Raw genomic sequence first — 27,638 nt, 5'->3', positions numbered from 1 at the left:
TATGTAATAGCAACAGAATACATTATTATATTGATCCTGGAATCATCACAACACAATCCTGATCAAGTAGAGAAAATTGATAGATTCAAAAATACAGCAGTTGTTTGGAGACTGTTCGTATTTCCACATTGAAGGTATCTCACCTACTTCTTCTAATTTACCAGATTATTCATAATTTAATCAGACTCAGAAATTCTTCCAAGTGTTTTTATGGAAAATGGCTCCTCAACTAGGACAACAATGAAACGAACTTTTGTTCAGTTATATAATAGGACACACCTTCCCCAAATTACAAAAATGACAACGTTTCTTTTTATTGTGTCCTTATTTCGTTCTTGTTGGTCAGTGTTTCTCTCTTTTTTTCTCTTGGTTCCTTTTTTTACTCCAGTTTTCTTTCTAGAGTTGAACTTTTCTTTAATTCTTGAAACTTCTCTCTCTTCTCCTTGTGAAACAGAAAAACTAGTTGAGCACTGCCACGCTCCTTTGATGACTAAAGGGGACGTTTGACTTAAAAAAGGGAAGGGCAGTTACTGTAAATAAAGGTTCAATTAAATAGGAAGTAGCCCGTAGCTTGCTGCCTTCACGATTGTCGGATTATTTAGTTTTACGAACAAAGACTAAGACATCAACATGTGTATATCGAGTTGTGTGCGAGAAATTTAATATAAATGTGGCAAAAAATAATTTTCATAAGATGACAAGAAGATTGGCAAAAGTTTGCTTCAGTAAATCAAAGAGAGAGGCGTCACATTTATCGGTTGCGCTAGTCGTACGAAGTTCGGAGCTTTGAAAGGAGTCCTTGAAGGCATCTCCGGCTCGCGGCTGGTCATCAGCTCTTTCTTAGAACAGAACCGCAGCCCAGCTCAGTGAAGGTCCAAACCGAGCCCGGGCAGACGTTCATGCCGAATGGTAAGAGTCTCGCTTGTGTTCAAAACTACCGCAGAAACTTTACGGTGTGTGTTTTTCGTGTTCGGTCCCTTTGCCGGAGTCTCCAGCGACACCTCGGAGTCTTTAAGGAGCGGCTTTACCTGAAAGTGTCAAGAAACTGTCGGAGTTAAGCTAACTTCAGGAAAGCTGTCTCCTTCCACCCTCGTGTAGGGTGGTTCATAAATATAGGGTGTGCTCGTGGGTTGTCTTCTGCGAGTTTTGTTTCATTTACTGTAATTATTTATTTGTATTTTTCAAACATCCCATCATCATATTTGTCTGCTCTTTATGTCATGTTCTGTAGAAACTGTTGAAAATGTAAAGAGTAAATTGAAATATGTCTGGGGCAAAGGTTCAAGTGATAGTTTTAACGGCTCGTTTCAACATTTTTTGGCTGAAAATATAATTTTTTTTAGTTTATTTGATGTTGTTATTTTGTTACTGTACAGCAGGGGCGTCAAACTCAATCACACCGGAGCCAAAAACCAAAACAGGCTGGACGGGATAAACATTTTGTAGCGTAGTTCTTCTCCATCTAGACCTACGCGGCACACGGCCGCTATTGGTGTCAGAGGTGGGATAGCTTTTATTGAACACAAAAAACACAAATTTCTTTTAACTTTTAACTGTTTTCAACATACAAAAAAGACAGGAAAGTTATTCCAGAATAAATAAACTTAAACCTGAATTAACTTTCAATATTTGTCCTCCATAATAAAATAATCTGTCAAAATTATACAAGTTAGAAATAAAATAAATGTTAAAAGAAACAAAAAAACTACACACACACACACACATATATATATATATATATCCCAAAATAATGTGCTCTCCATAAAACATAGCCTGTCACAATTATTGGACGAACTACAGGGCATCCAGCATGAAGAGGCTGCAGGTCGTCTATAATGACGCCCTCTCATTAAAACAGCCTCGGTGGTGCAGCACAAGCTGTTTGTTTGTTATTGCAAGAGTTAATACTCTCCAAGCTTTATTGAGATGTTTTATCTGTGGTTTATCTATCCTCTTAACACGTCAAATAACCAAATCCTTTTAACTTTTACCAATGTGAGATACAGAACTTTTAAATACCAGTCCCCAATCTGGAGGTTTTGGTATGGTCACCTCTTTTGAACTTTTAAGGTTTACATTTTAAATCTACAAATGTTTTTTGTTTTTTTCTTAAGTTTATGATACTTGGTAATTGTTTTTATTGGGTTTTATACTGGGCTGCACGGTGGCGCAGTGGTTAGCGCTCTCGCCTCACAGCGAGAAGGCCCCGGTTCGACTCCCAGCTGGGACCTTTCTGTGTGGAGTTTGCATGTTCTCCCCGTGCATGCGTGGGTTTTCACCGGGGACTCCGGCTTCCTCCCACCGTCCAAAAACATGCCTCATAGGTTAATTGGTGACTCTAAATTGCCCCTAGGTGTGAATGTGAGAGTGAATGGGTGTGTGATTGAGGCCCTGTGACAGACTGGCGACCTGTCCAGGGTGTACCCCGCCTTCGCCCTTCAGTAGCCGGATAGGCTCCGGCACCCCCGCGACCCCGAAAGGGAAGAAGCGGTCTGGAAGATGGATGGATGGATGGGTTTTATACTTGTATTGTCATGTGTTTTTTATTTATTTATTTTTTATATTTTTTGGTAACACTTTAGATGAGGTGCTGCAAAACATTAAATATAATCTTGACAAAGATAGTTAAAACATTTGTTAAGCTTGTAAGCAATTTATTAATATGATCTATATTTTGATGTTAATGAATCTTATGTATATTGAGTAACTTTATTCGGCTTATTGTGCTAATAAATGTCTTACTAACAACCTATATACGCCTAAAAATGTTTGTTAATGTGTTAATAAAGCTTGTTAAGGAATCTTATTATAAAGTGTTACCTATTTTTTTAAGTCTTTTATCTATTGTGTCTCTTGTAGCAAATTGACCTTGAGTCTGTAATCAGGTATCTATACACAAGATAACATCAGGCCATTAATAATAATAATAATAGTAAACAAAGATCTGAAGGGCTGGATATAATTACCTCGCGGGCCGGATCCGGCCCCCGGGCCTTGACTTTGACACATGCCGTACAGCAACTCCAAGAAGGAACAAAATCAGTTGATTTTCAGATGATCCCGAAGACTTAAAGTTTTTCCCCTGAAAACATAAATTGTAAACCCACACGTTGTCTCTGACTAACCTCCTGTGAAATCTGTTGCAGCAAATTTCTAAAATAATTTGACCACCATAGACGGATACGCTTTTACTGATTATTTTTGGCTTTAAAAGTTTTTTTTATTATTATTATTCTTTTTTTAACAGTATGGATACAAAACCAGAATTGTTAAAAGATCCACTTCAATGAAAAGTGTGTTTTTTTTTTGGTGTTTTTTGCATCTCCTTGTGGTATTTTTCTGATGATGGAGGACATATACAAAGAAGATTAATCTTAAAATTGCATCTCTGAATATTTCTTTATTCAAATTGTTGTGAATCAGGGAATAAGAGGCATCTTAAAAATAGCTCATTTGTAACAGAAATTACAAGCTTTCTGCCCCATGCTCTCAGCAACAGGGATGGGAAGAGGGGCGGGGTTGCTCTGTGCCAACAGTCCCTCTCAAAACTCAGAGGCAAACTTCTAATAACCTCCTGCCGCTCTGCAGAAACTATGCCCTAGAAAATGACAGATTTTTGATTTGGGCTAAAAACTGCATAATCCTAATTAAAAGACCACCGGGAACGATTTGAAAATAGATCAGAAGGTGATGGGAGTTGGACTTTAAAAACGATTTTTTTGGGGTGAAATTTCATGTAGAAAACAGACTGCAGATAATTTAAGTCTCCAATCTATAATCCTCCAAATGTCTGTTAACCTATTCACTCCTATTGCAGGTGTTACATTTTCCAACAATGACCATCCTGGAGGCCAGTGAGCTGCACACTTATGGCCCTGATCTGCCTGCTGTGTTTGATGGCGTGAAGCTTGCAGCAGTGGCTGCCATCCTCTATGTTATTGTCCGCTGTTTGAACCTGAAGAGTCCTACCACACCGCCACAGATCGTCTACCAGGACACGCCGCTCAGCCGCTATGTCCTAAAGTCCTGTCCAACACTGACCAGAGAGTGAGTTTCTCCTGTTAGACTTGTAAATAGCTGTGTGGCATTCCTGAAGCACACTACGGTTGGAGGGAGGAGGCCTAGAGGGAGACTTCATTTAGTAAAGGATATGGAGGTGGATGATGTGAGCGAGGAGGATGCAGGATGCAACCCATAAAGCAGGGGTGTCAAACTTAATCACACAAGGGGCCAAAATCCAAAACACACCTCAGGTCAACCAGGGTAAACATCTATTAAACACTAAAACTACATTTTTAAAACTTTAAAACTGTAACTTTTTAACATAATTATGAACTAGATATATAACATTACCTGTGATAATGCTAGAGTGAATGCTGTAAGCTGAATTTGGCCACTGAAGATGCTAGTGCTGATAGCTGAAAACGCTGAAGCTGATAGCTGAAAACACTGAAGCTGATAGCTGAAAACACTGAAGCTGATAGCTGAAATCACTAAAGCTGATAGCTGAAATCACTGAAGCTGATAGCTAAAAACGCTGAAGCTGATAGCTGAAAACACTGAAGCTGATAGCCAGCTAAAATATGAGCTAAATGCCAAATTAGCCTGAAAAAATGTAAGAAAACAACCAAGGTTAGCCAAAAAGGCTAGCATGTAGCTGAAAAAATAGCTAAACTTGAAAATAGCCTATAAAATGGAAAAAAGACTTACGGTAGTGTGTATATATTAGCCTAACTCCAAAACAGCCTAAAAATATTTAAAAAGAAAAGCTTAAATTAGCCAAAACACCTAGCAGTAGCTGAAATATTAGCTAAACTCCAAAATAGCCTAAAAAATCGTAGTAAATGCCAAAATAGTCCAAAAAGCTAGCAGAATGACAATTTTTAAAACTTTAAAACTGTAACGTTTTACTACAATTAATTAACTGACTTTTTAACATAATTCCAGGAATATTATTCCAAAATAAATTAACTTAAACCTTAAATAACTTTAAACATTTTACTCTGAAATGCTGACGTGAAATAAATTGAGTTAAGTGGACCTTAAGTTAAAACACTATTGAGTGTCAAGAAGATTTTTAGATTTCTTTATTGAAACTTCTGTGATCATTATTTTGTTAGCAAATGATTAATATGTCTCCTTATATTTTAAAATTGTCTTTAACGAATCGAAAATAAAGAGCAATGGGTTTAATACATTAGAAATTAATTTAAAATACGTTGATTTTTATCTTAACTTAAATGTTAAAATGACACAGTTGTGTCAACATAATCAAAAGTAATTTTTCTTAAAGTAAAAAATGGAGATTATACTATTAAGAGCTTTTTTCTATTCATGCAACAAAGATCAGCCAAAAAAATAGTAATTAAAGCACATTTTTAATCAGTTTTATTAAATATATCCTAAGTGATGTACTGTATGTGTGGTCTGAAAATACTTATTCAGACATGCATTTTCATTACATCCAGTGAGTTTGGATTGTCTATACAAGTCAGAAAATTAGGCCAACCTTCTTTTGAGTGACTTATGTCAAAACTATATGTGTGTAGGCGTCCATGAAAACTGGGGTTAGAAGTGAAAGAAAACTTTTGTCTTAACTTTGATTTTTTTTGCCATCACGAAAGTCTTTGATCAATGAAGGCTGTGCTTCGCCTCAGGTACATTCCTCCGTTGCTGTGGGGGAAGAGCGGTCATCTCCAGACAGCTCTGTACGGCAAAATGGGGCGAGTAAACACCCCGACACCCTGCGGCGTCCGCAAGTTCATCCCAATGCCGGACGGAGCCACAGCAACCTTTGACCTGTTTGAACCCGGCAAAAGCCACAGCACAGAAGGTCAGAGGCTACGATAACTCACACTAAGATGCTGATTTTCAGGATCCGAACTAGGGCTGCCACGATTAATCGACTATTAAAATAGTCGATTAGTCTTTACTTTTTATTATGTGGACTCAGAGTGTGGTAGCGTTGAACAGAGTTGTGAGCGTTCAGCACCAAAAAATGCATTTTTTTATGTTTGAGTCAGTGAGACCAAAACTGAATTTTTTGTGAAAATTAGTCATTTTGTTTCAGATGCTAACCTCATTTGATTTACCGTATTTTCCGGGGTATAAGTTAAGGTTTAAGAGAAAAGTGTGACGTTTCAGAACAAATCGGCAAAAAAAATAAAAATAATAAATAAGTACAAGAATATTCATCTTTTGAGCTGTATAAGAAAAATATCAAAGTTTAAGAGGAAAACAATCAGATTCTCCTCCATGTTTGTTTTAGACAACACTTCTTCTGCTGCTGTCAGTAGGAAATACTTCGGATGCAGCGCCCTCTAGGGGTTGTTAGCGGAAACAACCACTAAGAGACAACCAGTGTTTACTGGGAAAAAAACAAATATATAACTCTTTTGATGTAAAAAAAAAAATACAAATAAGTCGCTCCTGAGTATAAGTTGCACTCCTGGCTAAACTATGAAAAAAAAACTGCAATGTATGCTCTGGAAAATACAGTTATCTTGTTTTAAAACCAGAAATTAATGAAGGAAAGAACCTGCACAATTCATTAAAAAATTAATAAACTATCATCTTAATTGTCTTTATTTTCTGTTATTTTAAATCTAATGATGGTTAAGAAGATGCTTTAAATCCACTTTGCATATGATCTGATTAGTCGACTAATCTGGAAAAATAATCAGTGATTAGTCGACTATTAAAATAATGGTTTGTGGTAGCACTAATCCGAACTGAAGTGGCACCATAAATGTTTGTGTGTCTCTCTGAGCTGGCTGGTTTGCTGTGAGTGAATGCACAAACAACTTTAATAAAATCCCTCATGGAGGATGTTAGGCAATTAAATCAACAGTATCTGCTTTCACACTCACTCGTGACTGAAGCTTACACTCTAGTGCATGCATTCCACTTCATCTGTGTGTGTTTATGAATCAGATGACATTACCATGGTAATCTGCCCCGGGATTGGTAACCATAGCGGGCAGAACTACATCCGGACCTTTGTGGATTACTCCCAGAGGAACGGTTACCGCTGCGCTGTCCTCAACCACCTGGGAGCCCTGCCTAATGTGGAGCTCACCTCGCCCCGCATGTTCACCTACGGTAAAGAGGGATGAGACCGCGTCACAAACTCAAACTCTGTTGGAAATGAAGCGACGAGAGGATGTTTGCAAATTGAAGTCATTTCTTAGTGTTTGTGTCCTGTTGTCAGGGTGCACGTGGGAGTTTGGGGCCATGGTGGGCTACATCAGACGCTCCTTTCCCCAGACACAGCTCGTGGTTGTGGGCTTCAGCCTTGGAGGAAACATCGTCTGCAAGTTCCTGGGAGAAAACCGATCCAATCAGGATGGAGTTCTGTGCTGCATCAGCATCTGCCAGGGATACAGCGCCCTCAGGTTGGTGGACCCGACTGCTGGCTTCTTAAATGTCTAGTGGAATTCACACATCCAGTCAGCTTCTATACTTTTAAAATCAAAAATACATTTTTCTGGTGTTGGTCAAACGTTTTTTGCTTGAATGTATGTTTTTTGTGTTGTGTTTAGGGCTCAGGAAACTTTCCTCCAGTGGGATCAGTGTCGCAGGCTGTACAACTTTGTGCTGGCAGACAAAATGAAGAAGCTTATCCTCGCTCACAGGTGAGAAAAACACACGAGCTGCTAATGCAAATTAACATTTAGATGGAGGAAATCCTCTACAATCTCTTTTTTCTCTTATTATGCTCATAAAGAAAACAGAATGAGAATTTAAAGGTGTTAGTTGGAGAGGGATTTTGAATTACTGTATTTTCTGGACTAAGGTCCACTCACACCAAACTCGATTTGCGTGACAAATTTATGTGCCCCGTCCCTCTTTTGTCACGCAAAAATTTTGTCAAAAAAATGTGTTCCTGAGCTTGATGCTGCGGCCCCATGTGGGAGGAGCTACCAGCTAATGCATTTAGGATGATCGATATAAGGAACAGTGTCTGTGGATATTAGGGCTGCCACGTTTAGTTAACTAATCAACTATTAAAATAGTGGTGCAGCGGTAGGACGGTCAACTCCTGATTGGAAGTGGTCGGGTTCGATTCCCGCCTTGCCCACCCATGTGTCGAAGTGTCCTTGGGCAAGACACTGAACCCCGAATTGCCTCTGGTGGGAGGTTGGCGCCAGTGTTCGGCAGCGGAGCCACCACCAGTGTGTGAATGTGTGTGTGAATGGGTGAATGGGTCTGTGACTGTGAAGCGCTTTGGGCCCTCGAAGGAGGGTAGAAAGCGCTATACAAGTATACGCCATTTACCATTTAGTCAACGACTAATTTAATAGTTGATTAGTCGTTGATTAGTCTTTATATTATATGGACTCAGTATGTAGTAATGTTGAAAGTTATTTTGGCATTAAGATTTTTTTAGACTATTTTGGAGTTTTGCTAATATTTCAGCAACATGCTAGCTATTTTGGGTAATTTAGGATTTTTTCAGTTTTTAGGCTATTTTGGAATTTAGCAAATAATTTAGATGACTATCAGCTTCAGCATTTTCTGCTATTAGCAATTATTATTTCAGCTATCAATTTTAGCATCTTCAGCAGCCAAATTCAGCTCACAGCATTCACACTAGCATTATTGCAAGTAATTCTATATATCTAGTTTTAGTTTAAAGCTAATGATGGTTAAGATGTGTGCTTTACATCCAGTCTGCACATGACCCGATAAGTCGACTAATCGAAAAAAATAATTGGTGATTTGTCGACTATTAAAATAATCATTTGTTGCAGCACGAGTGGATATCTCAATTAGAATGTATGAAGACACAGATGATGTTGAGAAATAAATCAAGTGTATTGATTGTGAAGAGTTCTACAAAAACATCAGTAATCATGTCTCCATGTTTGGGTTCATGTGATTATTATTCAAAGATTTTCCCAGTACAGGGGCTGTGTCTGTATGACAGCCGCTTCCACTGTGTTTCTGTGTCTCTGTGGCTGAGCTTGAAGGGTCTCTGTCTAGTGAGAGGAAATTTGTCCTCCACCTGAGAGGAAAAAAATAAAATTAGGAGACCATATGTTATTAACGAGGTTGGGAGTTAGCATTGTCACAGTAACATTTGCTTTAGCTGTATCAGTCTGGTTTTTTACGCGTTGCTAACAGGGTTGGGCATTATTGTATGTACGCTAACACGGCTAGCATGTAGCGGGGTCGGACTGTGTTTTTGCGACATTATACTATCAAGGTTGGGAGTTGCGTAGTCGCAGGAATGTTTTTTTTTATGGCATCAGTCTGTTTTTTAATGAACAAAGTTGCGATTAACAGGTATAGTGAATATGCTAATGTTGCTTAATGTGTAGCGTGCTAAAAACGAGTTGTAGGGATACGGTGAATGCAATTGTTAATTATTAAAATTATTAAAAGAATGTAATTCTCTTTTCTGGCTTAATGTGCCTTATATATGACACAAGTTCAAAAATAGACCTTTATTGACGGAGCGCCTCATAATCAGATGCGCCCAATAGTGCTGAGAATACAGGATCTGATCTTTTTCCCAACAGGAAGAGTTTCTTGAGCATGGCGTCCAGCAGGATTGACGCTGCAGACCTGAACAGACTCCTTACAGCCACGTCTCTCATGCAGATTGACGACACCATCATGAGGTAAAGGATCAGCGTTTTGATGTTTGGCTGCTCCAGCCGTCTCTGAACTCTGATGGCCTCCTTCACTGCAGGAAATTCCACAGCCACAGCTCCTTAAGGGAGTACTATGAAAAGGAGAGTTGTGTCCACTACATCCACAAGGTGAGCGGCGACTGTTGCACCGCTGAGAATATTCTTTGTAGACTGTCGTGTTTCCTGACCACAGAAAACCTGCTTCCCTCTGACATTTGAATGTTTCTGAAGTTTTGAAATAACTTATGAATGTTGTGTTCAGGTCCACGTTCCACTCCTCCTGATCAACTCCATGGACGACCCGTTAGTTCACCATTCACTTCTGGCTGTTCCACACACACTCGCAGGTTTGTTCTCATTTTGTTTTGTATGGAAAAGACTTGAAGTTTCTTTAACCTGTCAGGTGGAAATGTTTTGTTTTGTTTTCAAACTTTTTGTTCTTTTGTCCACAAACACAGGGAGTATGACAACACAGCAAAAATACTTGTGTGTTCTTTAGGCTGATTATGTGCTCGTTCTTGTTAAATGTTGTTTAGAAGCAAAAGAGAACAAATTTAGCAGGAGATTTTGTTTGGAGCTTTGGCATTTCCAGTGTCTGTAGCTCAGGCTAAAGTCTGCTGAGATGATTTAGCTTCTTTGTAACCGTTTGTCTGTTTCATTTCTGTAGTAAACTGAGAAAAACAAGAGCACCAGCAGAATAAATCCTGTTATATTTCTGAAAACGATTAACATGATTATCATCTGTGCCCTCCTAATTCTGATTCCAAAGACAAATGGGTTCTGCAAAGTTGGCGTGTTTTTTTTCTATGAAGAATTCATCATAAATTCGTCTTCCAGTGACACCTTCTCTGCTAATGTGGAGTGACTGAAGCTGCTTTAAGGCTGGCGTTGTTGATCGTGTCTTGATGCAGCGGCCAGCTCAGACAGTCTTGTTGAATTTTTCAGAGACATGCGATCCTCCTTGGCTGCTGCATCATACATATATGTAGGACCATCATGGTTCTCTACACATACCAACATCTCCTTGTGATAACCTTTAATTACACACGGCCGCGTTCACTTTTGTACTTGACAAAAGTTGACCATGTCATTCTGTCTGGAAACCACCGTCTTTAGCACAAACTAGAGGTCAGGGAGCGCTTTGAATAATGGCTTCAAAGTAAGGGGGAGCTTAATTATTTACGGCATGTGGACAAGATCAGAGCAGGTTTACTGAAATGGCTCTAGGTGTTAATCCAGAAAACTTAAAGAGATGCAGTCACTTTCAAAGGATTCCATATAAAAACATAACCGGCTCTTCCTGCAGACCAGGGTCCTGCAGGAAAATGTGAATCAAAGGTTTGGAATTTCATATCATTAGAAAAATAGGAATGTTTAACTTATTTACAATAAGGCTTATAAAAGGGTTATTTTTAGAAAATTTGCATCCAGTTTGAAGGTTTAAAAAATTAAGGATGGATGGATGGATGGACAGATAAATGATTGGATGAACGGACAGACAGATAGATGGATGGATGGATGGACTGATGATGGATGAATGGATGGATGAATGGAAAGAATTTGAATTGATCCCACAATAAGGAAATTGCATAGTTACAGCTCAAAAACAGATCATAATACAACAAATAACAACAACAATATCACTAGAATACAATAACACAATGACTGGTCTATGAGGTGTTGTAGAGTCTAATATCTGACAGGAAGGAAGATCTGCTCCTTCCTGCTGCAAGGTGTGAAAGTCTCTGACTGAAAGAGCTGCTCAATGCTCAGTTTCTGTTACAAAAATACTTTTTTAAAAATTGTAAATGTCTCTTTTTTGGCAAAACCAAGAACAGCCTCTTTTCGAGGTGAGGTTTTGCAGTCACATTTCATTAAAGTTCCACTCCCATCATCTTTTGGTCTATTTTCAAACTCATTTCCAGTGGTCTATTAATTATGACAATGCCATTTTTCACCCAAAAACCTGTGTCCTTTCTAGGACATAGTTTCTGCAGAGCAGTGGAGTTCATTAGAAATTTGAGTTGTGTCAGGGAGTAACCTGCACTCATTTCCCATCATCCATCTGTTTCCATTCACTCCCAGTAGCTTACAGCTCTTCACGATCCAACAACAAAAATGTTAATCAGTATCCGAGCTATCCCGCCGAATAGTTCTGATCCAGATTCCAGCTCAGACCAGGAAAACAAAGACGTTCATGGATCTGTTTGTCTGACAGGGGATTCATCATCCACCGATTGTAGTTTGTGTGTAACAACTACAAGCTTTTTTAAACTGTTTTTTTGTCTGCTTCTGATTCAGAAGATACAGTTTTAGTCTTGTTTTTGTTATATATGTCCTCCATCATGAGAAAATGCCACAAGAACATGTTAAAACAACATAAACTGGATTTTCTTCAGAGTGGGTCTTTAGAAAACATTTGAAATAATGTGAGAAGTCTTTACTTGTTCATTGGATCTCCTTGTAACAGTATTACAGTGAGGCAGCATTCAGCAGTGCATCAACTAAGAGCTGTTGGATTAACTCTGGTAAATGATTGAAAGAATGAGTTGGAAAATCCAAGCATCAGCAGTAAGCTCCCTAACATGCAGGAATGTGCAGAGGAAGGAAATGGTCTCCTATCAGAGGTAGAACAACTGAAAGGTGGAATTATTCAAATTATTCAAAGCATTCACACAATAGTGTTCCTGTTCCTCTTTATTGTTATTCCTTATTTATTCTTCCGTACGTTTCTTGATTCGTAAAAACTCAATCATACTTTCAGCGATTTCAGCAATCTTGGTATCAAAACGTTCAGCTTGTTCAGGATATTACAGCTTTTACTTTTGGTATTTGTATATTTTACATTTTTTAAAGATTTTTTCACAATTTTTGCTACTTTTCAGCCTCATGGAAAATGAATGGAAATTTTCCAAATTTATGCAATTGAAACATTCAGCTTGTTCATTCATGCTTATACTTTTTATTTACGCAATTATTGAAATTTTATGCAAAAATTTTGCAGTTTTTTGTTACGTAATTCTTTAAATACTGGTGCACGTTCTGCAAATTATGCAAGTTTGGTATCAAAACGTTCACCAGGTTAAGGACTGAGATTTTTAAGGCTAATTTTTAATTTATCTAATATTTTAGCAAGATTCTAATGTTTCTGGCTAATTTGCATCTAATGAGGTTTTTGGGCTACTATGAAGTTAAGCTAGCATTTTAGCAATGTGCTAGCTTTTTTGGCTAATTTGGCATTTAGTGAGGTTTTTTGGACTAATTGAGTTAAGATAGAATTTTAGCAACATGCTAGCTTTTCTGGCTAATTTGGCATCTACTGAGGTTTTGTGCTAATTATAAGTTCATACCTTTTACGGATTTTTACATTTTTTGCCATTTTTCAAGAAATTCTTAAAATTCTTAGTTCACTTTCTCTGAGTCCTTTAGTAACTTTAGCATTATGTAAAAAGCTTTAGCATTTTCAGCAAATCCCTTCATCAACTACAACAAATTTCTTTGGCATCTTTAGCAAACAGCTTCAGCATCTTCAGCAACCACTTTCAGCAAAAAACATTCACACTAGCATTAACACAGGTAATGCTATATATCTAGTTTGATACTGGTTTAGATAAAACCCTTCTCTGCTCCTTTAGACAAGCTTCTAAAAGCTGAAGTTGCACTTAAATCCAGTGTGGTTTGTATAAATGTGAAATCTTTAGGAGTGACAGCCATGAGTAACTGACGTATCTCAGTCCAATGGTGGTGTTGGCCTGACGGATTTCACAGTTTTCTTCATGACAGAAAGATTCTCAGCTCTGTCAATAGTTGCAAGTTCAACAAATGTTTACCTTTTACTGCTGATCCAAAACTTCCAAGGATATTTTCTGTAACTTCATAGTATTGGTTGAAAACCATTTCCCCTTCAGACCAATACACCCCCTAAGGAGAGACTCACTTCTATTTAACATGTCAACTTCTCAACAGTACATGTTCAGTTTGGCTCCTACAGGAAGTGAAGTAGCATGACCTAACGTCTGCTGCTTTGAAAGGTCTGCATCCTGCTGATCTCCCGTGATTGTTCTAGTGAAGCATGGTTCTAGAGATTCATCAGATCATTCCAGGAATCCTGTGAGAAGATCAGCAGGTCAGGGAGTGGAACAGTAACTGAGCCTGTCAAGAGGCTGCATGCTGGTGTGGTGGTTAGTAGGGCTGAGCAGTACTGAGCATTTGGGTATCGATCCGATACCGTTTCTATACCAGTCAATATCAGCAATATCAATATTTTTCTCAAATGCAGTGGATATGACATGAACCTTAAAATCTCCATTGTTTTTAATCGCTGGGAATTATCTTAATTAAGTTTCCCTTTTTTAAATTACTTGATAAGCATGAAACATCATTAGGACAATATTTTCAATTAAATGGAACATACCTTATTTTTCTGAACTTTCAGTCCCTAGGAGCCAAAAAATGCATAATGAAGAGGAAAATAGACCGATATAAGTCGCTCCAGAGTATAAGTCGCACTTTTAAGAGAAAAGTCCAACATTTACGAACAAATTCATCAAGCCGACGTGACGTTGAATTTGACACTGAACACGATTCATGCATCAAATTTAATGCTTAATGTTTGTCCAAAAATATGTTTGAACGGCACTTCTTCTGCGTTTCTGTAAGCAGCAAATACAGATACACAAACCTACAGGGACCTCTAGTGGTTGTTACTGGAAAACAACCACTAAAAGGCAACCAGTTGTTGGTGGGAAAATAACGAATGTATGAGCTTATTTGTGTTTTTCAGAAATCACACTTAAGTCGCTCCTGAGTATAAGTCGCAACCTTAGACAATCTATAAGAAAAAAAAAAAAACGTGATTTATAGTCTGGAAAATACGGTAGTTTATTAAAATGAAAACTTCTTGAAATTGAATAAAGAGTGAAGAGGTTTATGCAAAACAGTCAACAAACCAAAAGAAACAAGCAACTATGATACAAAAATAAATCAAAATTAACTGGTAGAAATATAAATGACTTGTAACTTTGTATCCTTTAAATATAATAATAAAAACAGGTGAAAAGTAATGATTTATTGAGTTCTGGATGAACTGGTAAAAGAGAGTTCATAGCATCTCTTTCCTCCCTGTTGTCTCCTCAGAGAAGCTGCCCAATGTGGTTTTTGCCCTGACGCAGCACGGAGGCCACATGGGTTTCTTTGAAGGAGCCGTCCTCTTCCCGGAGCCTCTCTCCTGGATGGACAAGGTCATAGTGGAGTATTCGGACTCTATCTGCCACTGGAGAAAACACAGCTGCTCTAGCAGAACATCATCCACGAGTACATGAAATCCTCCTCCTCAGGTAACTTTTACAGTACCATCATCTCCAGGAGCAGCGGAGCTCTGTGTCGGTGCTTCTGTTTCAGAAACAAGAGGGTTTTTAGATTCTTATGTAATAGGAAATACAGATTGATTCCGGATGCAGACTGGAAAGAGGATTGGTATAATTCTGGAAGAATAGCTGCAGTGTTTTCAGTCTGAGAGAGTAATGGACTTCAGCTTGACTGCTGAGGTCGTCTGGAATCTCTCTGTCAAAGCTGCACATGAAGTCCCTGCTGACAAACAATTAGATCATGTGTGTCAAAGTCAAGGCCCGGGGGCCGGATCTGGCCCTCCAGGTAATTCTGACGGCCCTCCAGATCATTTTATTTTATTGTTATTAATGACCTGATGTTATCTTGCGCTTATTTCTAACTCGTATAATTTTGACAAAATATATTTTATGGAGAGTAAAATAATGAAAGTCATTTAAGGTTTAAGTTGATTTATTCTAGAATAATATTCCTGTCATTGTATTATTCATAATTATGTTAAAAAGTTACAGTTTTAAAGTTTTTAAAATTGTCATTCTGCTAGCTTTTTGGACTATTTTAGCATTTACTAAAAATTTTTTAGGCTTTTTTTGAGTTAAGCTAATATTTCAGGTTTATTTTTAGCTAATATTTTAGCTGCATTCCAACTGTTTTGGATAATTTAGTCTTTATTTCAGTTTTTTAGGCTAACTTGAAGTTTAGCTTATATTCCACCTTCTTGCTAGCTGTTTTAGCTAATTTAGACTTTTTTATTTTTCAGGTTATTTTGGAGCGGGGCGAATATTTACATGCTAGTTGTTTTGGCTGATTTAGGCTTTTTTTTTCGTCTTTTTTTTCCAGGCTATTTTGTGCTACCTAAGTTTTTTTTTTTTGGCTTATTTGGCATTTAGCTCAGCTTCAGCGCTTTCAGCTATCAATTTCAGCATCTTCAGCGTCCAAATTCAGTTTACAGCATTCACTCTAGCATTATCACAGGTAATGCTATATATCTAATTTAAAATTATGTTAAAAGGTGACAGTTTTAAAGTTTTAAAAATGTAGTTTTAGAGTGTTCAATAAATCTTTATCCCGTTCGTCCCGCGACCTCAGGTGTGTTTTAGATTCTGGCCCCCTGTGCGATTGAGTTTGACACTCATGAATTAGATGATCACTAACAAATCAGATGAAGCACAACAATACGGTCTGAAACATTTCCAGCATACATTGAAAGTGCCTTCATGAAAACAAATCCATAGTTTTCTGCTTGAGCCGAACTGATGAGTTTGTGGATTTCCAGCTTTTACTTTCAGAAATCTTTCTTATGAAGAGAATGTTTTTAGAACGATGAGCACTTTATACAAGATTTAGCCCTTTATGCCTTTAAAAACATTCAGTTTATGTGTTCTGCTGTAACTGAGGAGATATTAAATGTTTCTATTTTTAATTTGCACAAGTTTGTGTTGCTGCTAAACACAATCTAAGGCCAAACGGAACAAGAAAGGAGGGACAGTGCCTTGACTGTTATTCATTTTCTAACAAAAACACATTTAGTAAAGAAAAGGTTCAGTACGGTGGCCCTGAAGGGTACAAATAACAACAAATCACTCCATGGAAAAATATATATTAACCCTTTCATACTGGAGCTCCAGTGTTTATGTTCTTTTGTTTACTGTCATTTTTAAACTGTTAACATGATTATTCCAGTAGATTGTGAAGGAGAAAAGCTAAAAAGTTACAGGATGTTAAAGATTTTTAAGTGTTTTTTAAGTGGCACCTCAGGTGTTAAAGGGTTAACGAGAACAACAACCATTTAAAAGCAAAGTAAATAATAAAAAATAATACAATTTTAGAAATCAAAGCCTAATTAAAAAAAAATAATTTCCCAAAAAAACAATTTTTTTAAAAATAAATAAATACAATTTCAGAAAACAAAAGTAATTTCCAAAAATCAAAAGGAAATGTAAAAAAATGATACAAAAAATCTATATTTTTGTCAAGTGACTCTAAGTGTCTCTCCATAGATGGTGCAATAAAGAAACCTTGACTTCTGTCTAGGTTCAGAAAGTTCTTTTTTCTTTTGTAAGATCTGTTGTTTTTCTGAAGTTCCTTTGTCATTTCTAAGCTGGACAGGCATTTTTCTGATTATTCCAACAACACATTAACACAACATTTCTTTAAGTTTGTGTTTTTCGCCGAGGGACTTCATCCCATTGGTGCATTTGGCACTAAAATGAGAAAAAAGTCACAGTTTTCAAGTAAAACAGTCAAAACTAATCAATCAAATCAAAATTCCATGTTATTCCTTTCTCTCATGAGGCGGATGACCAAATCACGCCACACATCTGCTCCTGTCAAACTTTGTGGCCCACAAATCAAAAAGTTTGCCCACCCCTGCTCTAGAATCTACTCTTTCCCGCAGTTCAGGTCTAGCTTTCCCAAAACCTCATCCTCCATAGTTCCTACTCTCTCTCATTTCTCATTTATGTTTCATTTTTTTAACATTTTATTTCAATTTCTGGAAATTACTTTTGTTTTCCGAAATTTTACCTTATTATTTTGTCTCATTTTTTTGAATTTGGGGGATTTTGAAAATTTTATGTTATTGCTTTTATTTGTTTTTAAACTATTGTGATCTTGTGATTTGTTGTGGTTTACACTCCAGGGCCACCGTAGTTTTACATTAATAGAAAAAGTGTGTGTGTAGGGGGGGGGGGGTCATTCTGAGCTGCCTTTCCCGTGTCATGAGGTCAGACTTATCTCTTAAACCATCAGAGATCAGCTGGTTTTCATCCTGAGGAATTCACCAAACCCGTTCTGGCCCAAACAAAGAAGGAGTGACAAGAAAAAGATTTCTGTGAAGATTGTTCTGTCTTTTTTGTTTTGGTTTGTGTTTCAGCTGCAGGCCTATGTCGTTGTATCTTTTCTTTATTGTTCTCTGTAAAAAAAACATCTTGTCAGAATTTTCTGAAAAAGCTCAAAGTCAGCGTGCAGCAGCTTGACTGCTAACGTCTTCATGTGCAATAAGTACTAACTCTCTATGTCTCCTGCACTTTATTCTTCTTGAAGAAGCACTAGTTTATAACTGAAATCCTTTTCCATGATCCTATTGGCGTTTTATTCTGAGAGCAATGCATAAATAAAGTTTTCTTACTTCAATTGTTAGTGTGTTTTACATTCAGGTCAAAAAATGGACAAAAGCCACCGTATAATGTACATTTATTGACATCCTCGGTGCACAGTGGGTAAAACTTTCAAATAATCTTACAAGAGAACAAGGACACAAAACACTCCAAAGAGAGGCACTTGTTGGAATATGAGCCGTGTTCTTCCAGTGGAGACGGGAATTTGAGAAAGTTGGGACCTGCCAGTGTTCAAACGAGCCGTGCGGACACGCCAGAGTCCCAACAAAGCACACTTCAGTGAGGGAGAGACAGAAATGAGTGGCTCAGCGTCAGCTTGTTGTGTAATCGTCCCCAAAGCTGACTGTTTTCTGAATTTTAGGTTAAATACTACCTCCAGCCAAGCAGCTATTTTCAATGTTTGCCTAACCTCCTAAAAATCCTGAAAATCAGTTGAGGAATGCAAATCTACCACGGCGATTATGCAGCCACGCATATTGTTGAGGTTATGTCACAGTCATTAGCTATGAAAATACTGATGGTATTTGAGGAGCTGAACTAAATAAATACATTTAACTTTACTGTTCTCTGAGAGATGATGAAACCGACTCTTCTTTAAGGATTTAGAGGAGGAACTGTATGAAGTGAAGCCAGTTGAAATCCTGCACTTTAGGAAGCTACCAGGAGGTTTGTAATCTGAAGTCTTTAGATCAGGGGTTTCCAAAGTCAGGCCTCGAGGGCCGGCCTCCTGCTGGTTTTCCAGAAATCCTGCCTTATCTGCTGCTGATTACCTGGATCAGGTGTGTTTCTAGAGCAGACGTCTGCAGCCTTTCACAGTAAAAGAGCCATTTGGGCTTGTTTTCTAATGATCCAAACCTAGAAGGAGCTGTTTAGTCTTACTTTAGCCTTTAGGAAATTTGTATTCATGACCTCTGTTTTTAATAATAAATATGAATTATGTCTATTTTTTGGCACAAACAAAAACAAAAAGAACCTAGCGTCTCTGTTGATTTTTATTTTTCATGTTTGTGTTGATTTTTATTTTTCATGCTTGACAGAAGATCAAATAATTTCTTTTCAAAATAAAAGATGATCTATGCTAAACAGGATCATCTGAGTGCAGCTCTGGACAGCTAGTAACCAATGTTGTGCAGACAGGATAATATGTGCTTTTAACTCATAAAAGATCAAACTTTTTACCAAAGTTTTGTTATTTTAGTTTGGGGTTGGACCTTGGTAGTCTTAGTTTGCAGGCTTTGTTTGTTTGTTTCCTTTAAATAGTTTTGGTTTAGCAGGAGCTGCTGACTCTGACGGTTCAGCAGTCTCCATGATTTATTCTATGTTTGTCTGCGGATCCACCATGGAGAGATAAAAGAGACACATGTGGATCTGGAGCTGCAGACCCCTGATCTAGTCCAGTAAGGAGCTTCAATGGAAGGTTGGTTGGAAAACATGTGGGACGTCGGCCCTTGAGGACTGACTTTGGACACCCCTGTTTAAGGTGCTGCCTGATGTCATTTCATTGACTGTAAATCTCTGTCTTCAACATAAATATGCTTTATCAGGATCTTTGTGAACTTCTCTCTCGCGTCTCTTATCCTTATCTGGTGTTACCACACGGCTACATTTGGCTGTAATTCTCCACACTTTACAGGGTTTGGAGTAAACGAAGGCTCTCATCCATTTGGCAGGGAACTGCAGGGAATTTAGTCAAACAGCTTGGCCGCCGTGGCTTTGCCGTCATACTTGGAACCTTTTCCGTCAAACTCGGAAGGGAGGATCTCCGGGTCGAACTCCTTGTAGTAGCTTTCCAGCTCATCACCGTGGACAAACACCTAGAAAGAGGACAGAGGTTCCTTAGCTCCATACAAGACTCATGGTGCAGAACCTCGTTGTTTCAAGCTGCTGGCTAAAGACGCTGCTTTTGTAATGCTCGACAGCGGGGCTGTAGCATGACCTTTTTAAAGTTATAAAACTGCTGTTGTTATGTTTATTCAAGCACTGGAAGCTCCGCGCTAAAGCCAACAACATCGAACAACAGTCACATCTGAAATATGAGACACTATTTTTGCGTAACCCTCCGTTTGGAGGGCTAAATAAAAGGGGAGGGGAGAAGGGAAGAATTCGGATTGGGCCTAAATTTTCAGGAATTAAACAGGTTTATTTTAAATTGTCAAAAAGTTGGCAACGATCAACAGATAGCACTTTTAAAGCCACATTTATAGAGGTCAACAGACAAAAACATGATTTGGAGTTTGGTTACTCTTTAAACTGTTTCATTTTACGGAAAAGTAATACACAAGTGATGAATGCTAGCTGTTAATTTATCAAGGTTACCAAGGGCCAGGTTCAAAGAACTTTTATTTTGAAAGTTATTCCATAAAGCTACAATAAAGCAGATTTTCTAAAACAGTAGAGAACTTCCAACCATGAAATCCACGTATTTTGGATGTGACTCACTCTCTCCAGCAGCTTGCTCTTCATGAGGGGTTTGACCACATTGTAGGTGGTGGTGAAGTACCAGGGCTGGTGGATGAAGTGTACCGCTTTGAAACGAGCAGGAAATGAGTCCTGGCGAAACATAAATAACACCATTTGGTGAAACCTCGAGGTCTAACAGATGTGAGAGGAAGGCTGAAGGTTGAGTCTGAGCTGATGCTACAACCTGAGCTCTCCCACCTGCAGCATGTCCACCATCTTCTTGAGCTCAGTGGGTTTTATTCCTGATGCCTGCTGCATGGTGAAGCCCTTGAAGTTCTCGATGATGCAGAAGCCGTTGATCTGAGTCTCCTCGTTCTCCAGCAGCTTCTCCAGGATCACGCAGTAAGCACGCAGGATCTGAACTCAAACAAACACCTCTCTAAGTTGCATTTACTAAACATTTACTGAATAGCTACATGCTAGCTGTTTTGGCTAATTTAGTCATTTTCTTTTTTGGGGGGCGCAGGGGTTTCGGGGTGGGGGGGCTGTTGTCGAGTTTAACTAATATTTCAACTACATGCTAGCTGTTTTGGGTAATTTAATCTTTTTACAGTTGTTTAGGCTATTTTGGCATTCACCTAATATTTCAGCTACATAGCTGTTTTGTCTAATTTAGGCTTTTTAAAAGTTTTTTTTTGGCAGTTTTAAAGTTTAGCTATTTCTTCAGCTACATGCTAGCTGTTTTAACTAATTTAGTTTTTCTCCTTTTTTGGGCTTTTTTGGCATTTAGCTAATATTTTAGTTAGCCATTAGCTTTAGTGTTTTCAGCTATCAGCTTTCTTCCTGTGATCCAAGGTGTGTTTTGGATTTTGGCCCCTTGTGCGATTGAGTTTGACACCCCTGGTGTACCTCATCAAAGGTGATCTCCTCGTAGTCCCAGTTCTCGATGTTGAAGAGCAGAACCACGCGGCCATATTTGTCTCTGCTGTGCAGGATGCCTGGGTATCCGGCCTCGATGGTGCTGCGGACGGCCTCAGGGGTCAGATTCTCAAACAGCTCAGGGTAATCCCTCCTGAAACGCACGTATCCTTAATGGAGACAAAAGAGGATCACCATCAAACAAACAGGTTTGGGTCCTCATGCCAGCTTTTTCAGTAATTCAGACTATGCCACTTTGTGAGGCAACATACTTGCCTTTTTAACCCTTCAACACTGGAGCACCATTGTTTATGTTCTATGATTTAATGTAGTTTTTTAGTTTTTAACACGATCAACGAAAATTGCATTGATCGTGTTGAAAAGCTACAGTACGTCATGGACAACGCCTCAGGTGTTAAAGGTTAAACTGCATCTTTATGAGTACAGAGGTATGCAACTGGTTGAACAAAGAGATCCCCCAGATCTCCATCCTGGCTCACCCCTCATGAGTTCAAAGGCTCTGGCCACGTCGTACTTCCTGGCACGGATGAAGCGGACCATCATGGCGTCCGGCTTCTCCCCAAAGGTGTCCTGCACCCCCTTGCTCAATTCATCCCCAGAATCTGCCTTCTCCTTGATCAACGCCCGCAGCTCCTTCACTGCAGCAACTCGCTTCTCCTCCGTCTCATTCAGCTCATCCTTGGCCTGCAGAGGAGAAAGAAGTCGTCATTTCAAGTTCAGATCATCTCTGATGCTGGAGAAGCTTTTTACTATATCACTGTGTTTTGTTTTCTAAAGTTTTATTTACCCTATAGCATATGTGTCAAAGTCAAGGCCCAAGGGCCGGATCCGGCCCTCCAGCTAAACATATCCGGCCCTCCAGATCATTTTATTTTATTGTTGTTAATGGTCCGATATTATCTTGCATTTATTTCTAACTTGTATAATTTTGACTAAATATATTTTTATGGAGAGTAAAATATTGAAAGTTATTTAAGGTTTAAGTTGATTTATTCTGGAATAATATTCCTGCCTTTTTATTATTCACAATTATGTGTAAAAATGTAGTTTTGGAGTGTTCAATAAATGTTTATCCTGTTTAGCCTGCGACCTAAGGTGTTTTTTGGGTTTGAGTTTGACATGTCTGTTATAAACTGTTCGGTAAATTTATGTGTGAATGTGTTTTTAACAATTAAAAAACATTTTTTTCAGTTGAGTTTCGTGCTGCTAAAGAAGTTTTAAATACATTTTATTTTTCAAAGTTCCAGGTCTTTTTTGGTTTTCTTTTGCCATCTTTTTCTTGTCTTCATTTAGTTGGACACAGTTTGGTGAAATGAGATCCCGATCTGTCCTCAAAGAGAATGAGTGGGATCAGGGCCGCTACCTTCTGCCTGGTGTGGTCTGGCACATTGGCACAGGGCCCAAACACCGGCCCGTGGTCTTTGACGGTGAGGCGCTCCAGCTTAGCCCTGAGAGCCTGCTCCTCCTCTGAGACCATCCGATAAGTTCCACTCTGAAGGAGACAAAGAAATGCAAATTCACTCAAACATTAATGAGTGAGCAGGTTACTGCACATGTTCTTCACATTGTCTTTTTCCTGGAAAAGAGTCACTTAAACAATGACAGGAGCACTTCCTGTTTACAGATCCAGTCAGTCAGCTTCCATTCTGCGTGGTTCACTGACACAATGGCAGCAGATAACTATTACTGTGACACTCATCCTCACAGAGCGCAGCGTCATGAAACCTCAGCAGTGAACATTTTAAATCTGGATAAGTTGCTGTTCAGTAGCTTGTTTCTCTTTCCTTTGGTTGACTAAGATCAGTTAGCAGTCAGTTCCTAGTTTTCTTGATTGCTTGAAATAAAAGATCTAATCTAATTTTACTTGAAACATGGATCTTTTTCCTTTCTCAAGATTCCCTTTTTTCCACAGAAATCTCTAAAAAATGTCCTCCAGTGGCACTAAGCCCTTCAGCATGTCAATAGAATTGTGTCACATGGTTAGGTGCTTAAGTGTGAGCCTCAAAATCCATTTGAGAACAAATGCATGTCCAGCAGTGTTGAGGTTGTGATCAATAGGCCTCAGTGTTTGGGTAATCTGCCTCACATGAGGCCAGCAAAGCCTGTAAATACATTGCAGAGGAATAGTTGTGGGCTGAGGCAGCAGATTAGCATCTGACTGCTGCAGCAGTTCTCTGCTTCTTACAAGAAATGTTGAGCTGCAGCTGGAGCTTAGCAGGAAGGGAACCAAACATCACTCCTTAAAGTCCCCCTCCAATAAAAAATCATGTTTTTTGAGCGTGTCTAGTTCAGGTTCTGGAGAAGAGAAGATGGTATCTTCACATTGACTGCAGTCAAATGAGCCGCCGTTCACATTTCTGTGGTCAAATCAGCATCACTGGATTTTTGGTGTGAGTTTCATCCAATACTTACGGTAGCAGGACTGAGAACGCTGGAAAATCTCCACCAGACTCCACGGAGCTTCTTGATGTGACCACGGAAATGTGAACGGCGGCTCATTTGACCGCAGTTGGAAAGGATTGTAAATCAATGAAAGAGCATTTTGATGTTAGCTTTGATTATTTTATCAAGAACTCTGAGAAACCAATGATTGAATGTATTGATCACAGTCAATAAACATTGGAGAATTAGCTAAAAGAGTCTTTGGTGAACTGGAAGGAGAAAGAATCAGGATTTTGGAGGAAGTTCTGTCCATGAAGATCTTCACTTCCTCGTCCAGCTGACATCCGGATCAGAACCATACGGCTGGACATTACCCAGATTGATGGATGTTTTTATGTAGCAGCGGTGAAGATTTATGCTAGTGAGACACAGAGCTATTTTGATAAGATGGGGGGGGGCAACAAAAGCCACGCCCCCTCAGAGGAAATTTTGAAAACAGACACTTCAGACACTTCAGATCAACATGAAAAATTACTTTTTTGGACATTTAGGTTGTTTGATTTTGATTAAAAACTTCAAAATCATCATTAAAACACTACTGGGACCTTTTTTTTTTAATTAAAAAAAATATATTTTTCTGTGCTTTATTTTCAGTCCTTGCGAATAGAAACACTTATCTTAAACACGGATGAATTGTCGCTTTACTCTTTTAAAGAATTCATCTCAATTCATATTCATCTTAATATTTTTCAATAAAAGCCACGCCCCCTCAGAGAAGATTTTGGAAACAGAGGTTTCAGCTCAATTTGAAAAATGTCTTTTTAAGACATTTAGATCAAGGATAGGCAATTCAAGGGCTGCATTCCTGCATGTTTTCCAACATACCTTCTCTGGCATGTTTTAATACCTGGACATACCTGAACCAGGTATACAGTCATGAGTTGGGCTTGGATATCTGGAAATCATGCAGACACTGCGGCCCTTGAGACCTGGAGTTGCCTATCCCTGATTTAGGTTGTGGGATTTTGGTTATAAACTTCATAATCATAATTAAAACACTACTGGGAACCTTTTTTAAATAAAAAAAAATGCCATAGGGAAACTTTAAAGTTATAGAAGATATACTCACCACCACAGCCATGTTTTCAGATCTTTAAGTTGGCCTTATAAAGTCTGGAGGAGAAACAGGAAATGTGTTATCTTAGTAAAAAAAAAAAAAGAACAACCGCTCTGTTCTCTGGATTAATCCGCCTTCATCCCATCCGCTCTGTACTTTGACTGAACTATATTTGGCAGATATGGATGATTGGTCAGGTCAGGCGATTTTAGGCCAACAAGTCATTTAGAGTAATGATAAACAGTGTTGCTGCCGAAAACCTAAATATTATCATCATAGTTTTAGTCACATTAACGAACATCAAACAACTTACTAAACTGTTATAGTGAGGAAAATGTAAAGTCTCTTTTCTTAGATTTATTGTTTGATAGTAAAATCCAAAGCATCAATAAAAGAATTTTAGCTCAAACCCATGTGAAAATGAAAGTATGTAACAAAAAATATTCTCCTTTCATCAGATTTTATTTACATTGACTGTCCAGTAGCGAGGCAGAGACCTACCTGAGGCAGATGTGCAGAGACTCGCAGCGGTCCGTGTGGAGCTGCAGAGGAGTAGACCTGCCATTTGTAGTGTGGGATTAGTGCCGTCATACCAGATTATTCCCAGATTTTTTTTTTCCAATTAGCATAAAAGTGCCACAGGGTGTGAAAGAGTGTGTTGGGGGGGTGATGGTGACGTCGTGGGGCAGAGATGAAGGGGCTCCTGTGATGGAGGGGACATTCTGGATGGTGTAATGTTGAGTACACAGGAGGTGGTGTAAGCAGGTGCAGGGATTAGATTACATTTTAAGAACAGCTGAGTTGAGTGACAAGCAGCTATTGTAGCCGTGTGTGATCTCTGCAGTGTGACCGGCCTGGTGTGATGTTACTGTCATGTCAGAGAGGGATTTTGTTTTTGCATCTGGATTACATGAAGTAGATGTAGTTCTGTTTTTGTCCTCATTTAAAACACAATCAGAGTTCTTCATATTTTATAGTTGAAGAACCCTGCAGACTGGATCCAGTTTTTTAAACAATCCTTTCTGCTGTTGCTTGTTTAAAGATTTCTGCTCCTGACGTGAAAACATCCTTATTTCTGACAGAATCTCTGATGCTCAGAGAACCACCATGACCCTTTAGACCAGGGGTGTCAAACTCAATAGCGTCATTAGCTCCTGTTGATTCACAGTGTCTTCAGAAAAGGTCCTTAACAACAGTAGCTAGCGTTGTTAGCTCCGGTTTATTCACAAAATTGTCAGAAAAGTCCTTAGCAACAGTTGCTAGCATCATTACCTCCTGTCGTTTCACAGTGTCTTTAAAAAAGTCCTTAGCAACAGTAGCTAGCGTTGTTAGCTCCTGTTGATTCACAGTGTCTTCAGAAAAGGTCCTTAACAACAGTAGCTAGCGTCGTTAGCTCCTGTTGATTCACAGAATTGTCAGAAAAGTCCTTAGCAACAGTTGCTAGCATCATTACCTCCTGTCGTTTCACAGTGTCTTCAGGAAAGTCCTTAGCAACAGTTGCTAGTGTCGTTAGCTCCTGTTGTTTCACAGTGTCTTCAGAAAAGGTCCTTAACAACAGTAGCTAGCGTCGTTAGCTCCTGTTGATTCACAAAATTTTCAGAAAAGTCCTTAGCAACAGTTGCTAGCATCATTACCTCCTGTCGTTTCACAGTGTCTTTAAAAAAGTCCTTAGCAACAGTAGCTAGCGTCGTTAGCTCCTGTCGATTCACTGTGTCTTCAGAAAAGGTCCTTAGCAACTGTAGCTAGCGTCGTTAGCTCCTGTTGATTCACAAAATTGTCAGAAAAGTCCTTAGCAACAGTTGCTAGCATCATTACCTCCTGTCGTTTCACAGTGTCTTTAAAAAAGTCCTTAGCAACAGTAGCTAGCGTCGTTAGCTCCTGTTGATTCACAGTGTCTTCAGAAAAGGTCCTTAGCAACAGTAGCTAGCGTCGTTAGCTCCTGTTGATTCACAAAATTGTCAGAAAAGTCCTTAGCAACAGTTGCTAGCATCATTACCTCCTGTCGTTTCACAGTGTCTTCAGGAAAGTCCTTAGCAACAGTTGCTAGCATCATTAACTCCTGTCGTTTCAAAGTGTCTTCAGAAAAGTCCTTAGCAACAGTTGCTAGTGTCGTTTGCTCCTGTTGTTTCACAGTGTCTTCAGAAAAGTCCTTGGCAACAGTTGATAGCGTCGTTAGCTCCTGTCAATTCACAGTTGTCAGAAAAGTCCTTAGCAACAGTTGCTACCGTCATTAGCTCCTGTCATTTCACAGTGTCTTCAGGAAAGTCTTTAGCAACAGTTGCTAGCGTCGTTAGCTCCTGTTGTTTTACAGTGTCGTCAGAAAAGTCCTTATCAACAGTTGCTAGCTTCGTTACCTCCTGTCATTTCACAGTGTCTTTAGAAAAGTCCTTAGCAACAGTTGCTAGCGTCATTAGCTCCTGTTGTTTCACAGTGTCTTCAGAAAAGTCCTTAGCAACAGTTGCTATCGCTGCTAGCTCTCGTCATTTTACAGTGTCGCCAGAAAAGTCTTTAGAAACAGTTGCTAGCATCATTAGCTCCTGTCAATTCACAGTCTTGTCAGAAAAGTCCTTAGCAACAGTAGCTAGCGTCGTTAGCTCCTGTCGATTCACTGTGTCTTCAGAAAGGTCCTTAGCAACAGTTGCTAGCGTCGTTAGCTCCTGTCAATTCACAGAAGATATTGCTTAGTAGTACATAGAC

The 27,638-nt window shown here is 38.9% G+C and overlaps 2 protein-coding genes across 4 annotated transcripts; one reads left to right on the top strand and one right to left on the bottom strand.

The window, feature by feature from the left end:
- Window positions 1–804: 804 nt before the first annotated feature.
- On the top strand, window positions 805–20,884 carry abhd2b (abhydrolase domain containing 2, acylglycerol lipase b). Of its 2 annotated transcripts, none has more exons than XM_036212184.1 (11): window positions 805–909; window positions 3,818–4,047; window positions 5,658–5,833; window positions 6,934–7,101; window positions 7,211–7,394; window positions 7,542–7,634; window positions 9,525–9,626; window positions 9,698–9,767; window positions 9,901–9,985; window positions 14,775–14,974; window positions 20,768–20,884. In XM_036212184.1, the coding sequence occupies exons 1-10, from the start codon at window positions 907–909 to the stop codon at window positions 14,957–14,959; spliced, it is 1,296 nt and encodes a 431-aa protein (XP_036068077.1). In that variant the 5' UTR covers window positions 805–906; the 3' UTR covers window positions 14,960–14,974; window positions 20,768–20,884. The 2 variants fall into 2 exon arrangements, with proteins under 2 accessions (XP_036068077.1, XP_024136861.1); XM_024281093.1 differs by lacking the exon at window positions 20,768–20,884 and adding an exon at window positions 17,736–18,119.
- rlbp1b (retinaldehyde binding protein 1b) lies at window positions 19,499–25,910 on the bottom strand. 2 transcript variants are annotated; one of them, XM_024281094.2, is made up of 8 exons: window positions 25,443–25,910; window positions 24,954–24,997; window positions 22,806–22,934; window positions 21,922–22,126; window positions 21,413–21,591; window positions 20,762–20,920; window positions 20,543–20,653; window positions 19,499–19,917 (listed from the first exon to the last, which is right to left on the bottom strand). In XM_024281094.2, the coding sequence occupies exons 2-8, from the start codon at window positions 24,963–24,965 to the stop codon at window positions 19,789–19,791; spliced, it is 924 nt and encodes a 307-aa protein (XP_024136862.1). In that variant the 5' UTR covers window positions 24,966–24,997; window positions 25,443–25,910; the 3' UTR covers window positions 19,499–19,788. The 2 variants fall into 2 exon arrangements, with proteins under 2 accessions (XP_024136862.1, XP_036068078.1); XM_036212185.1 differs by lacking the exon at window positions 25,443–25,910 and having other exon boundaries at window positions 24,954–25,389.
- Window positions 25,911–27,638: the final 1,728 nt, after the last annotated feature.

The sequence above is a fragment of the Oryzias melastigma genome, linkage group LG6 (assembly GCF_002922805.2).
Source record: "Oryzias melastigma strain HK-1 linkage group LG6, ASM292280v2, whole genome shotgun sequence".
Classification (NCBI taxonomy): domain Eukaryota; kingdom Metazoa; phylum Chordata; class Actinopteri; order Beloniformes; family Adrianichthyidae; genus Oryzias; species Oryzias melastigma.
The sequence above is the reverse complement of the archived record's forward strand: the minus strand, read 5'-3'. Positions and strand labels throughout refer to the sequence as shown.